The sequence below is a fragment of the Chrysemys picta genome, chromosome 10 (genome assembly GCF_011386835.1).
Source record: "Chrysemys picta bellii isolate R12L10 chromosome 10, ASM1138683v2, whole genome shotgun sequence".
Classification (NCBI taxonomy): Eukaryota; Metazoa; Chordata; order Testudines; family Emydidae; genus Chrysemys; species Chrysemys picta.
In genome coordinates, this window is record NC_088800.1 from 57,191,984 (window position 1) to 57,207,172 (window position 15,189).

General features: G+C 43.5%; 1 protein-coding gene across 16 annotated transcripts in view; it reads left to right on the top strand.

Annotated features, from left to right (window-relative positions):
* The window catches only part of KATNIP (katanin interacting protein), a 198,444-nt gene that overhangs the window by 119,817 nt on the left and 63,438 nt on the right, over nucleotides 1-15,189 (top strand). For 15 of the 16 annotated variants that reach the window (XR_010591157.1, XM_065559886.1, XM_008162544.4 and 12 more), the window contains 2 exons: nucleotides 11,336-12,067; nucleotides 13,318-13,526. Coding sequence is in view for 15 of the 16 variants with exons in the window: in XM_065559886.1 (XP_065415958.1) it covers nucleotides 11,336-12,067; nucleotides 13,318-13,526 (941 nt within the window). In the remaining variant the exon portion in view is untranslated. The remainder of the gene's footprint in view (nucleotides 1-11,335; nucleotides 12,068-13,317; nucleotides 13,527-15,189) is intronic. The other variant, XM_065559892.1, reaches the window with a different exon arrangement.

Genomic DNA, 15,189 nt, shown 5'->3' on the forward strand with positions numbered 1-15,189 from the left:
AATTATCATGAAACCCCTGTGTGAAGCCAGGGCTCCATCAATAGACCATGCAAAGTTTGACTTTGGGGATTCACTATTGTCTGAGGAGTGGAAGGATCACTTGAGGAAGAAACTTTATGAAAGATCCAAGGTATTCTCACTATACGAGTATGTTGTGCAAACGGAATGGAACATAACATCAGACTACAAAACTCCCAACCCTTCAAGGAGCGATCTAGGAAGATTGGTCTCTCAGAGATGGAGAACGTGCAGCATTATCTTCAGGAGCTGATTGCACATGGCATCATTGCAGAATCCTGCAGCCCATATGCCTCCCACATTGCAGTGGTCTGTAAGAAGAATGGGAAAATCCGGATGTGTATCAACTATGGTACTCTAAATAGGCACACTGTAGTTGACCAGTACAACATACCTCGAGTACAAAATGCCTTGGATTGTTTGCTGGGGAGCCAGTGGTTCTTGGCGTTGGATTTTCAAAGTGGATACCACCAGATCCCTCTGGGAGAAGAGCATAAGGAGAAGACAGTCTTCATCTGTCCTTTAGGTTTTTATCAGTTTGAACACATGCCCCAAGGAATTTCTGGAGTGCCTGCCACATTTCTATGTCTTATGGAGGAAGCTGTGGGAGACATGAACTTACTGCAAGCCTTAGTTTATTTGGATGACCTGACTGTATTTGGAAGAACCTTGGAGGAACATGAAGAAAGACTTCTTAAAGTGCTAGACCAGTTGGAAGTCTGTGGACTGAAGCTTTCAATTGATAAATGCCAGTTCTGCAGAACATCATTCAAGGATGTGGGTCATGTTGTGCCCTAAGAGGGTGTGAGTACCAAATCCAGATAAAATAGAAGCACTCACTATGTGACCCCGCACAAGTAATTACAGAGAGCTCAAGACCTTTCTCAGATTTAGCAGCTACTGTCACAGGTTTGTGAAGAATTATGCTACCATCATAAAGCCTCTGAATGATCTCACCAGGGGATGCCAGTCCGGTAAGAGCAAATCTCAGACCAAGGGGAAGGGGGAAGTCCCTGAAGTCTCCTGAGCAGAGAACTATTGGCCCTTCAAACCTCTTTGGACCCTGATGGGACGAGATACATGAAAAGGCTTTTCGAGAAATCATTCAATGGCTAACACATGTCCCAGTCCTCATCTTTGCTGACCCAAGTGAGCCTTTTATCCTACATATGAATACCAACTGGGAGAGCAGTCCTGTACCAGAAAGCTAAAGGCAAATGTAAACCCCTGGCCTTTGCCAGCCTAGGGCTGTCTGATAGCAAGACTCACTACCCCATTTTGGAGGTTTTGGCCTTGAAATGGGCTGACACTGAGAAGTTTCAAGATTGCTTGTATGGGGCTCAGTTTCAAGTGTGGACAGACAACAATCCACTGACTCACATATTAACAAGTGCCAAGCTGGATGCCACAGGGCAGAGATGGATAGCCACCTTGCCTAGCTATGAGTTCAGCATTCGGGACCGATCAGGAAGAAACAATGTAAATGCAGATGCATTGTCCCAGCATCCACAGGCACTGGAAATTGCTGTGATCCCTACAGATGGAGTGAGAGCTATTTGCAGTATGAGTTGTCAAGAATCAAAGGCCCAGGAGAATCTTTATGGTTGTGTAGCAGAAACTCTGGGTCTGTCCCCTGGAAGTGTGCCATCTGCCTCAGTGAACTATATTGTATTGGACCAGTCTCCATTGCCCATGCTCAATGCTGCAAAAAACACAGTTGCAAGATACCGATATTCATGACACACTCTTGCTAAAAGAGAGGGGCAAAACCCAGCTGCAGTGATCCCTTCTACCCCTGAGTGTATGTTACTAATGAGAGAATGGAGCAAACTAAAACTGATTCGGGGAGTGCTGCACCAAATCACAGCAGATAATTTACATAATCAACAAATACAGCTAGTAATATGAAAAGTGTCTTCCCTGCATGACGACTTTGGACATTTGGGAATGGACAGAACCCTGGAACTTATTCATAGTAGATTCTATTGGTCCTGAATGGCTGAGGATGTTTGCAGGAAATGTGAGACATGCACTCAGTGTGTTCAAAGGAAAACTCTGCACACTAGAGCTGCATATCTGGAGAATATCTCTAGCAGCAAACCTTTGGAGCCTGGTGTGTATTGATGTATTGTCTTTATGTGTGGACAGAAAAAATATTGGAACATTTTAGTAGTGACTGACTGCTTTACATGGTATGTGCAGGTATGTCCTACATGCAACCAAAAGGCAACGACTGTTACTCAAGAGTTGTGGGAGAAATAATTTTCAGTGTATGAATTCCCAGCACAGAAACACTCTGACCAGGGATGGAGTTATCTTCTGAAGAAGTTGCTGAGGATGGTGGGAATTAAAAAGTCTGAAACAAACTGCATTATCAACCCACAAGGTGACCCTAACCCAGAGTGGTTTAATTGAACTCAGTCGAATATGCTAGGGATTTTACATCCAGAACAGAAGGCAACCTGGAGCCAGCATGTTGCGTTTTTGGTGCATGCCTACAATGCCACATATAATGATGCTACAGGAGTCACTCTAGATCTCCTGACGTTTTAGTGAGAACCAAGATTACCCATAGACTTGTACTTCAGAGGATGGAGATAGCTATGAGATGCATCAGCAATATGACTCCTGATTAAGAGAAAAGTTGTGGGATGCTTATTGCTTAGCTATGGCTGCAGCCTTCAAGAACTCAGACAGTAACAAGCACCAGTATGATAGGGTGAGTTCAGAAGAGCTCCGGCCAGGGGCCAGAGTCTGTTGTGAAATTGAGATGTTGCTGGCAAACACAAGATAGCTGAGAGATGGAAGGCATTACCTTCCACCCGGTGGTGGAAACACTCAGGGATCTGCGGTCTACAAGATTAAACCTGAAATGGAGCCCGGGCATATAAAGACAGTACATAGAAACCTCTTACTACCTGTGGGGGAATTAGTAGGCGCTCTTGGGACTGGGTGGCAAAAAGGTGCTGGACCAAAGCCACTACCCAACAATGCAGTGGTCCCCCTGGGGCTAACTCACCCTTACTTAGTGCATCTGAGAGGGACTCTGAAGAGGCAGACACTACCATGGTGTATCCTATGGTGAAGACCAGATTCTGGCCACAATCAGCAGAACCTAGTGAGAGCGCCACTTCTTTTATCCTAAACCCCATGGTGGAAGCATTTGGGCCTGTTGCTGACATACCCAAGCCACCAATGAGACCAGGCTGGGATGATGACTCTGCCCCATCATCATTCCCAGACCTCCTTTAAGAAAGACAGGCTTGTGATGACACATCTAGGTTGTTGGACAGTGGGGACATACAGATGGAAAGTGTCCCTGGTGCCATGGACCCTCCAGTATTAAAACAAGAGTTGCAGGGGCCTATGTCAGTAGCTGAGGGACCCTCAAGGGAACCCTCACCATCCCTAGCCCAAGAAGAAGTCCCCCGTATGCCTCCAATGCCCACTCTCCATAGGCATGACAGGGTTTTAAGGCCAGTAAACAGTTTAACTTACGATGCACCTGGGGTGGTTAGTGAAGAACAATACACTTAGCTCACAGGCTTTTGGCAGCCATAGTAGGCTTCCTCAGACCCTTTGAGGAGAGCTAGTGGACTTGGTATAATATGGAGTGTGATTTTCTGGAACAACAAATGCTTGGCTGAGGGAAGGATGTAAGTAGGGTCTGAACGAGGTCTCCCCTGACATCTAGTGATGCACTGGGGGAACTGGGGCAGGAGACCATGCTTGCACAGACTTGCCTACTCTTCCTAGGTGCACAGCATGATGGAGTACACTGGAGCTACTTTGCCAAAATGATCACTTTTGACTGGTGTTGGATTACAAATCCCGTCAGTATGGAGTGCAGTGGTAATGAAATGTTGTTATCCTTATTGTATGAGTAAAGGGCAGCAGAACTACTTAGCCTGCCCTGATTGAGGGGGTCACCCTGAACTGAAACTCACTCACTTAAGCAGGGGGTAGGAATGTCAAATCCCAGTGGAGAGAGGAGGTAGGTGCTTCTACCTAGTGGTGTGGACCCTACCTAAAGAGTCCTAGACACCATTTGACCTTCCCTTCTCCAGTGTTTAAAGACAGCTAATTCGACTCTGCTGAGAGACATCATTTCTGTTCAGTGATTACCAGGGCTGAATCACAGATAAGCAGGTCTATGTCTTAGACCTGGTGGAGGTACAGTGGTGAAATGAAAGAGAATGCAGCGGCTGTACTGGCAATGGAGCTTCCCTGTTACCCAGAGAAATCACTAAGAGCTGAAATCACTGAAGACCTGGGTTAAGCAGTGGAACCTCAGAACATGGCATCACAGAAGTGGCAGTGAGCATCCAACAGCAGCAGCACACAACCAGCGGTAGCAGGGAAAAGCAGCAGAGGCAGAAGTAGTGGCAAAGAGCCAGTTGCAGAGGAGCACAGTGACCACAGAGACATTGCTCGATGCTCCCCTTATCCTCAGCGTGTGGGAGGTGAACCCTGTGAACACACCTCTGAACTCTGGGTCTTTGATAACCAAGGACAGCCACCTGTGAGTGGGTTGCAGTGGCGGGAGAGAGGAGTGATGTGTTCGAGACATTTGTTGGTCTGACTTTCCCACCACAAGGTGGGAAGCTGGGACAAAGGACACTGCCCAAAGCACTGTTGGGTTAGGGTTGCCTATGGACACATGCTGTTGAATGTGGTTGTCGTGTTTTCCCAAACTAATGCTCGGTTTCCTTACCCTTTAAATAAAAGTTCTTTTGTTATACACAGACTTAGCGAGTGGGGAAGTATTGCCTCTTAGAGGTGCCATGGGGTGGTGGTAAGTTTTCCCAGACTACTGGGTGGGGGCTTGAGCCAGTTCTGTTCTGTATTGTTAAAAGAAACCCCTGGATGTTGAACCTGGACCTTATTGCTGCCAGCTACCCCTGGCAGAAGGGTTACACTGATGATCAAAGGAGAAAGAACAATAACTGTCTCTCTCTGAGTAGATTGTCAGTATAACTGCACACTCTCCAACCTTCATCCCCACTTCTTCACGGTCTCAGTTATGGATTCCAATTAAGTGGACAGGAGGTGGGATGGAGTCATTGTTGTGGCTCTCTACGTAACCTTGCAACCAATATTCAGGGCCATAAGGAAGCATGTGCCCAGCAGTCTTGCCAACGTTTGTGATTTTGTCAAGAGTTTCATTACATTTGGTGTTTTTTCTTAAAACCCCAGCTCTTAGACTCCTGGGGTTATGTGAGTACAGTAACTCCTCACTTAAAGTCGTCCCAGTTAACGTTGTTTCGTTGTTACATTGCTGATCAATTAGAGAACATGCTCATTTAAAGTTGCGCAATGCTCCCTTATAACGTTGTTTGGCAGCCGCCTGCTTTGTCCTTTGCTTGCAAGAAGAGCAGCCCGGTGGAGCTAGCTGGTGGGGACTTGGAACCAGGGTGGACCAGCAGCCCCCCATCAGCTCCCCGCTCCCCTAAGGTCCCTGTGTGGCAACCGCCCAGCAGGCTATCAATTGCTTGCTGTGCAGGGGGTGGGAAGAGGGAGGTTAATGTCAGGGTGTCTCCTCCCCCCCCCCCGCCCCCCTGTTTACCACATCTCTATAGAGCAGGGAGGGGGGACACGACAGGGCTTAGGATGGAGGGAGCTTGCTAGCAGCAGCTGCGGTCTCAACTTGCTGATGTACTTAGAGTGGAGTCAGCGTACTTAAAGGGGCAATGCGCATCTCTCTCTCTCTCCCACACACGGTGTGTGTGTCTGTCTCTGTCTGCCATTCTGTCTCCCCTCCCTCCATTTGTGCTGCTTTGTAGAGTGTGAGGCTACATTAACAACAATGTGTTAATTCTTGAGTGCTCAGCCGATTGCTAGCTCATCATTTAGCAGTAAGGCATTCCCTGGGAAATATCCCACCTTCTGACTTCACCACCTCAACCAAGCTTCACAATCATCATTGCTGTGTACAGCATTAAATTGTTTGTTTAAAACTTATAGTGTGTGTGTGTGTGTGTATATATATATATATATAGTCTTTTGTCCGGTGAAGCTTATGGGAAAATTAGATTCACTTAGCTTGCTCGTGGGGGAGGGATAGCTCAGTGGTTTGAGCATTAGCCTGCTAAACCCAGGGTTGTGAGTTCAATCCTTGAGGGGGGCCACTTAGGGATCTGGGGCAAAATCAGTATTTGGTCCTGCTAGTGAAGGCAGGGGGCTGGACTCGATGAGCTTTCAAGGTCCCTTCCAGTTCAAGGAGATAGGATATCTCCATTAATTAAATTAAGCAAAATGATGTTAAAGTCACATTTTTCAGGAACATAACTACAACGTTAAGCAAGGAGTTACTGTCTGTCAACTTTCATTTTCTGTAAAATGTAAAACTTCATGGTTGTAGAGAAAAATCTTACAGGTATGACCCTTAAAGGCTCAAAAACCAAAGGCAAATAAACAGAACCTGATATTTTATTATTTTTAAAAAATCTGATTTTGGGTACCTAACTCATGATTTTTGAACCTTTGGAGTTGGAAAAACTGACATAGCTGCAGTGACCAGTGCTTTCTGGAAGAGTCTGACCTCTAAATCTAGCCCTGCTAGTGTTCTCCCAAGCATAGTGACTAGTAACTAACTTTGTCATCCATTATTCTGTGGGGCTTTTCGAGGTAACCTTAACTTTGAATTTCAAGTTCCTTTAAAAAAAAAAAAAAAAAAACAAACGTTATTTTTTCCTCTGTAAATATTAATAATTTCAATCTTAACTCCAGCTTAATGGGGTTTTTGGCTGGGAGCTTAATTTATTATTAATTGTATAGTGCTATATTTGTCTGGTGCTTTACAGGTATGTCAGAAAGCTGGTCTCTGACCAGAGCGACTTACAGTGTGCATAGAAATGAGACACAAAGGAAAGGGGAGGGAAACAATAAGAGACCTTTTCCTTTAATATTATTTCATATTACAGTAGTTCCTAGAGACCCAGCCATCATTAGAATCCCATTGTACTAGTCACTGCAGAAATACATAGTGAGAGACAGCACCTGTCCTGCAGAGCTTACAATCTCAGTAGACAAGACAGACAAAGGGTGGGAGGGGAAACAGAGGGGAAGTGAGTTCCCCAGGTCACACAAGAAATCAGTGGCAGTCCTGGAAATAGAACTCAGGTCTTCTGACTCCTAGTGGAGCAGGAATTGGACCAGAACACACAACCCCCATTATCCCTTGCCTGAGAATTGTATTCCCTCGCATCAGATTGTGTGTGCTCTATCACTGTACTGGCTATAGGCCTAAATTTGCATTCACATGCAGAAAAGAGTCCTCCTCCTCCTTCTCCCCCCCCCCCCCCCAGTGTCTGTAACCGACTCAGAGGATACACTCACCCTTGTCTCAGACTTTCTCCATGTTCCAACCTCTGAGTTAGCATCTTGTCAGCACTTTGAGGTGGCCCCCCATTGCGCACTTATCTTTATGACCAAAGGCTTCAGCCATCCTTATATTCAGAAGTCAGTTCCTTCATTATAATTAGAATGCCCAGCAGTGATTAAACCCAAGTTTTCCTTTTTAGCATTTTCAGTTTTTTAAATTAAAAAATTATTAGATAGAAAGGCAAATACAGTAAATAAAAGTTAAATTGCTGTATAAGCAAGTGCCTGATTAATATTGCTGCCTGTGCTAGAAATGCGTTTACAAAGTATTACACTGTTATCTCAAAATACTACATAGTGTAAAGTCATTGGTTCCCACACCCTGACCCCCAATGATAGATCCCTAGCATAAAGGTTATGTTCCACTCCCCTGGCTGTGAGAGTGAGTCTGTGGCTTGTTGTTTGTGTCAAACTCCTCCATCCCCCTCAGAAGAATATTTTTAACCACATCAGGCCAATATAGTGTGACAGGGTAACTCTTTCTACAGACACCCCTAACAAATCTAATGGGTTTGAGCCCTAACTTCTTAAGAATGTCTTTCTTGTCCTGCTTAGATCTCCATTAGTTCTCATTACCTTTCACTGAAACATGTATAAATGATTATAACCAATGTGAGGCCCAGTCAGTGGATTATCTGGGCAGGATCATTAGCTCAACCGCCACTGGTGAGCGGTTTGCTCAAAAAACACAAGTACAATTTACTCATACAGCAAGTGCATGAAAGTTTAGCTCTGACACAAAAATATAACTCCAATGTCCAGATTCAGCAGCTTGTCAAAGAGTCAATGGAAGTTCTGATTGGTCAAGCAATATGGCAGAGGTGTGGCTCTCAAGCCACATGTAGCTCTTTTACCGTTAAAGTGAGGCTCGCAGAGCCTCCCCCCCTCCTCCACCTACCACACTTAGGGGAGACGCTCAGGACCTCTGCCTTGCAGCGGGGAGGGAGGGTGTCTTGAGGCTTCTGCCCAGTGGGGAGGAGGATCTCAGGACTTTAGGCCTGTGGGACTCACCTGTGGTGGCTTGAGGCTTCAGCAGGATGGGGGCTGAAGTGCCAAGCCCCAGCAAGAGCCTCCCGTGGGGCTGAAGACCCAAGCCCTGGCAGGTGCAATCCAGGTCTCGAACTTCTGAAGCTTGTTGTATACAGCTCGGAGGGTCAGTACCTTCGGCCACCCCTGCAATATGGGATAACACCCTATAAGATCTTCTATTAGAACAAATTATTGTGTCTATCAGTCTGCATTTACCACGGTGCTTTTATTTAAATCCCTTCATTCTTTATGTACATATTTTTCCTGAAAAGAAAAATAAATTTGTTTTGAAATAATTAAAATCTGTACAAACCGCAACCAAAAAGGTTGCTGGAAAAAAGAATGGGATCCAACATCCGTTCTTTGATCCACATTGTTCAGTATATGATGCACATGCAGACCACTCCTGGCAATAAAAAGTGAATATAAAAGCAAAATAATAAAAGGTAATGCTCAACATCTCTGTGTGAAATTCTAGAGCACTGTGGGTAGGAGGGTGCGGGTTAACAATTAGCATTTCATTCTCTCTTTATGAATACTTCAAAGAGCAGCTTCCTTTTATGCATCTGTTCTAGGGCTGTCAAGCGATTAAAAAAATAAATTGCAAATAATCGTGTGATTAAAAAAACCAATCGCGATTAATTGCGTGATTAATGGCACTGTTAAAGAATAATAGAATACCATTTATTTAAAATTTTTGGATGTTTTCTACATTTTCAAATATATTGATTTCAATTACCACACGGAATACAAAGTGTACAGTGCTCACTTTATATTATTATTTTTGATTACAAATATTTGCACAGTAAAAAACAAAATAGTATTTTTCAATTCATCTAATACAAATAATGTACTGCAATCTCTTTATCATGAAAGTTGAACTTAGACATGTAAAATTATGTACAAAATAACTGCACTCAAAAACAAAACAATGTAACATTTTAGAGCCTGCATGTCCACTCAGTCCTACTTCTTCAGCCAATCGCTCAGACAAACAAGTTTGTTTACCTTTGCAGGAGATAATACTGCCCACTTCTGTTTACAATATTACCTGAAAGTGACAGCAGATGTTTGCATGGCACAGTTGTAGCTGGCATCATAAGATATTTACATGCCAGATGCTCTAAAGATTCATATGTCCCTTCATGCTTCAGCCACCCTTCCAGAGGTCATGCGTCCATGCCGATGATGGGTTCTGCTCGATAACGATCCAAAGCAGTGTGGAGCGATGCATATTCATTTTCGTCATCTGAGTCAGATGCCACAAGCAAAAAGTTTGGTGGTTCGGGTTCTGTAGTTTCCGCATTGGAGTGTTGCTCTTTTAAGACTTCTGAAAGCATGCTCCACACCTCGTCCCTCTCAGATTTTGGAATGCACTTCAGATTCTTAAATCTTGGGTCGAGTGCTGTAGCTATCTTTACAAATCTCACATTGGTACCCTCTTTGCGTTTTGTCAAGTCTGCTGTGAAAGTGTTCTTAAAACGAACATGTGCTGGGTCATCATCCAGACTGGTATAACATGAAATATATGGCAGAATGCAGGTAAAACAGAGCAGGAGACATACAATTCTCCCCCAAGGAGTGCAGTCACAAATTTAACACTTTTTTTTTAAACAAGCATCAGCATGTCCTCTGGAATGGTGGCCGAAGCATGAAGGGGCATACGAATGTTTAGATTATCTGGCACGTTAATTCCTTGCAGTGCTGGCTACAAAAGTGCCATGTAAATGCCTGTTCTCACTTTCAGGTGACATTGTAAATAAGAAGCGGGCAGCATTATGTCCTGTCAATGTAAACAAACTTGTTTGTCTTAGCAGTTGGCTGAACAAGAAGTAGGACTGAGTTTACTTGTAGGCTCTAAAGTTTTACACTGTTTTGTTTTTTTGAGTACAGTTATGTAACAAAAAAAATCTACATTTGTAAGTTTCATTTTTATGATAAAGATATTGCATTATGATACTTGTATGAGGTGAACTGAAAAAACACTCTGTTTATCATTTGTACAGAGCAAATATTTGTAATAAAGAATATAAAGTGAGCACTGTACACTTTGTGTTCTGTGTTGTAATTGAAATCAATGTATTTGAAAATGTAGAAAAGCGCCCAAAATATTTAATTGTAATTGGTATTCTATTGTTTAACAGTGTGATCAATCTCAATTAATTTTTTAATCGCAATTAATATTTGAGTTAATCCCGTGAGTTGACTGCGATTAATTGACAGCCCTAATCTGTACCTTTATACAAAGCTGCACCTTTGTGCAGTGGCACATCTGTGTCACTACAGTCTCTTGTGTACTACAATCCAAAGCCCATTGAACACCTCCCATGATTTCAGAGGCCTTTGGATCAAGCCTGTACATAAAATTTGCACAATGATCCTGTAATTGACTTGTATTTCCATAATCGTGCTCAGCTGATGATACTCAGGCAGCCTTAAAACTTGAATTCCTTCCTTTTTTTTTTTTGCTGGTTTGTGTCTCAATATTAACCGTTATTGACATAATTATTTTGTTTAACACTAAGCTGGGAAAGGGAGTCAGAGATTTTAACCTTGTGTGATGAGAGAAGCAATGTAATAGCCAGGGCCGGCTCCAGGGTTTTGGCTGCCTAAAGCCGCGATCGCGATCTGCGGCGGCAATTCGGTGTAAGGTCCTTCACTCCGAGTGGGAGTGAGGGACCATCCGCCAAATTGCCGCCGAATAGCTGGACCTGCCGCCCCGCTCCGGAGTGGCCGCCACATGCACCAGCTTGCCAAGCCCTGGGGTAATAGCAGCATTAGAACAGAATGCTACAGCAAGAGCACCCAACATAACCAACACAATAGTCTACGTTTGATAGTCTACATTGTGGGAATTAGTTTCTCGTCATGTCTACATATATAAAGACTTGGATTTTATTTTCAGATGAAGCCCTTTGTGTCAATGGCCTAAAAAACTTCAGAGCTGGTTGGCATAGTGAACAAGAACACACTCTGCAGGAGTCATGGAACTCCCTTCTAAAGTTCAATTATTCTCACCGTGGGCGAATCTCCAACATGGATTTTCAAGGGGATATCTTTGATGAGTTTCTCCATCAGCAGAAAATCAGCCGGCATGGAGAACATCAGCTTGTGAGGAAAGAAGGAATACAAGTGCTACCAAAAAGACAAGAAGAAAATTACATGGAGACAGATGATGGAAATGATTTTAAAATCCCTGTTTTGCCATATGGACAGCACTTAATAATAGACATTAAATCCACATGGGGAGACAGACACTATGTTGGTCTTAATGGAATTGAAGTTTTTAGTTCCAAAGGAGAGCCTGTTCAGATTTCAAAGATAAAAGCTGAGCCACCTGATATAAATATTTTACCAGTCTATGGCAAAGATCCAAGAGTAATAACCAATCTAACTGATGGGGTAAATCGGACACAGGATGACATGCACCTTTGGTTAGCACCCTTTACTCCTGGGAAGCCTCACCATATCTATATTGACTTTGTGAATCCCTGTCAAGTAGCTATGATTAGGATTTGGAATTATAATAAATCCCGAATACACTCCTTCCGAGGTGTGAAGGATATTACAATGCTATTAGATGAGCAATGCATCTTTAAAGGAGAAATTGCAAAGGCTTCAGGAACATTGTCTGGAGGTATAGTATGATCCCTCATTTTCTTTGTGAAAACGACACCTGGCTACACTGCTGTTTTTAGCATGCTAGCTAGAGTTAGCATGGGTACATCTGCATGAGCTGGGAATCAAACTTCCCAACTCAAAAGTAGATGTATCCTCTGTAAAGAGATTTTTTTTATATATTTATAGCTCCTAGAGTCCCCAGCCAGGACAGGGAACAGACAAAAAAACAGAACATTGTCTCTGCCCCAGACAGCTTACAGTCTTGGGCTTTATTTGTATTGTCCTTGTTTTTATGTATAGGAGATCTTTTTTACAGATTTATATTAGAGATGTGTTTAAAAATCCTCTGGATTCTCTAGACTCACCTACACTACAATAAAAAATTGTGTTTTAACCTGTTAACTACAATAGAATCTCAAAAATAAACACCAGAGTTACAGACTTACCGGTGAACCGGACACCATGTGGAACTGGAATTAATTAATCAGGCAGCAGCGGAGACAAAAAAAACCACAAATACTATACTGCCTTGGGGCTTTAGCCCTGGAGCTCAGGGCTTCAGCCATGGGGGTTTGGAGCTGCAGCCACAAGCGGGGGGATGAGAGCTCCAGGCGGGGGAGAGCTCGGGGCTTCAGCCCCATGACCATGGGTGCACCAGGGCTCAGGACTTTAGCTACAAGGAGAGGACCAGTTTCAGCCCCAGCACTCAACCAGTAGCTAAAGCACCGAGCCCAAGTGGGCCCCCCCGCCCCGGCTGAAACAGGGAGCAGAGTAGTGGGGAGCCCCGATGCCTGTGACAGGGTTGAAACTGGAAGCTTCTGCCCCAAGCCCCAGCACTCCCCCCTACGTCTAAAGCCCTGAGCCCTGTTGCTCCCATGGGGCAGAAGCCCTGAGGCCCCTGCCCGGAGCCCTGGCACACCAAAGGTCAGAAGCCCTGACCACCACCACCCTGCGGCTGCAGCCCCAACCCCCCGTGGCTGAAGTCCATAATGTCTTGTTCAGAGTTACAGAACATTTCATAGTTACGAACAACCTCCATTCCCGAGGTGTCTGTAACTCTGAGGTTCTACTGTAACATGACTGTAAACTGTAGCATAGATAAGGAATAAATTGTCCCTTGTCTATGTTACAATTTACAATCATATTAGTTAAACATATTACTCAACGCATGTTAAAACAGTTCCATATTGTAGTGTAGTGAAGCCCGTGGTTTGCAGTGCTTTCACATTGTGTTTTTAATTCCTAATGTCTTGTTGTGCTTTTCAGCTCCAGAGCACTTTGGGGATACGATATTGTTCACAACTGATGATGATATTCTAGAGGCCATATTCTGCTATGATGAGACTTATGATGGAGAAATTGAAAATGTGTGCTCGCTAAGATATGAGGAAGAGCTAAAGAGACCAAGGACTGCTGATGGGGAGGGAGATGAGAGACCTTTTACACAAGCAGGCTTAAGAACAGATGATAAGCAGGTAGGACACATATTAATGAGGATTTCTAAGGAAACTATCTTCTATTTCCATTGAATAGTTCCAGTGGCAATAATTGATATCAGGGACTGAAGCTGGGACTGATATGGCTGTCAGTCTGTTCTGAGGATTTTATCACCAATCATATTACGGGGAGAAATTTGTTTTCAAAATGAATATTGTATTCCAATTTGTGTCTTTTCTTATTTATTCATGAGCATTTAATGAAGGCTATAGTGACATTATACACAAACTTCCTCTTTAATTATGTGGATAGAGATAAGACCGTGTTTCTTTTGGTTTCAGCCCAGCTGCATACGTATACTGCTTTGAAGTTTTCTGTGTTTTTAATCCACAACTTGTACTTTTCTGAGTGTCAGGGCTGCAGGTCTCAACTGCCAGTCCACAGGGCTCTTAGGCACCAGTATGTTCCAACCCGCTACCCAGTGGCCTGTTTTAAAGTGATCAGAACTCAAAGTTCACCTCTGACAGAGGACTCGAGTCCTGGGCTCTGATGGGTGGAACTCCAGGAATCCTGTTTGGTTCACTGCTTCTATTTGAACCAAGCAGAGGAACAGGAATTCATTTGTGCAACTGGGTTTCCCCTGCTTAGGATGGCATCCCCTGCATTACCTGCTCCTACTGCCTAATCTGATCTCTACCTGACCCTGCTGACATCTGACTCTCTTTTGCCCTCTGCCCTATCTCGGACTCTGATCACCTGGTATCCGGACCTGGCTTCCAACTCTTGTTCTGACCAATAGGTCTGGACCATTCACATCCCACTTGTGACACTGGGCTTAAGTCAGCTATAAAAGTAAACCCTGACCTAAAACTTATTCAAAAGTTTTGTGAAAATTTTCTCTACAGATCCAAATTGTAGCAGCTAGGCAACTTACCTTATGAGCCAGGGAACTATAAAGAGCAATATAATCTGTCAGGGAGCACTTGCTCATCTGTCATGGTATAAAAGACTCTCTTGTGACTTTCATCCCCTTAAAGTTCAGTAAGTCATGGAACATTGGGGAAATTCCAACGGACCGGAAGAAAATTAATGTTGTGCCAATATTAAAAAGGGTAAACAGGTGACCCAAGTAATTGTGGGCCTGTCAGCTTGACACTTAGAAAAAACAATGGAATGGCTGATATAGGACTAGATTAATAAAGAATTAAGGGAGGATAATATAGTTAATGCCAATCCTCATGTGTTAATAGAAAATAGATCTTGTCAAACTAATTTCATATCTTTTTTATGAGATTAAAAGTTTGGTTGATAAAGGTAATAGTGTGGATGTAATATACTTATGTACAGCATTGGCTTTGGTACCACACAACATTGACTGAAAAACTATAAAGATATAAAATCAACACAGCACACATTAAATAGGCTAAAAACTGGCTAACAGCTAGGTCTCAGAATGCAGTTGTAAATGGGGAATCATCATCTAGCACATATGTTCCTAGTGGGTCCTCTGGGGATTGGTTCTTGGCCCTATTATATTTAATATTTTTAATCAATGATCTAGAAGAAAACAAAATCATCACTGATAAAGTTTGTAGATGACACAAAGTTTGGATGGGTGGTAAGTAATGAAGAAAACAGTTCACTGATATAAAGTGATCTGGCTCGATTGGTAAACTGGGCATAAGCAAACAATGTGCATGT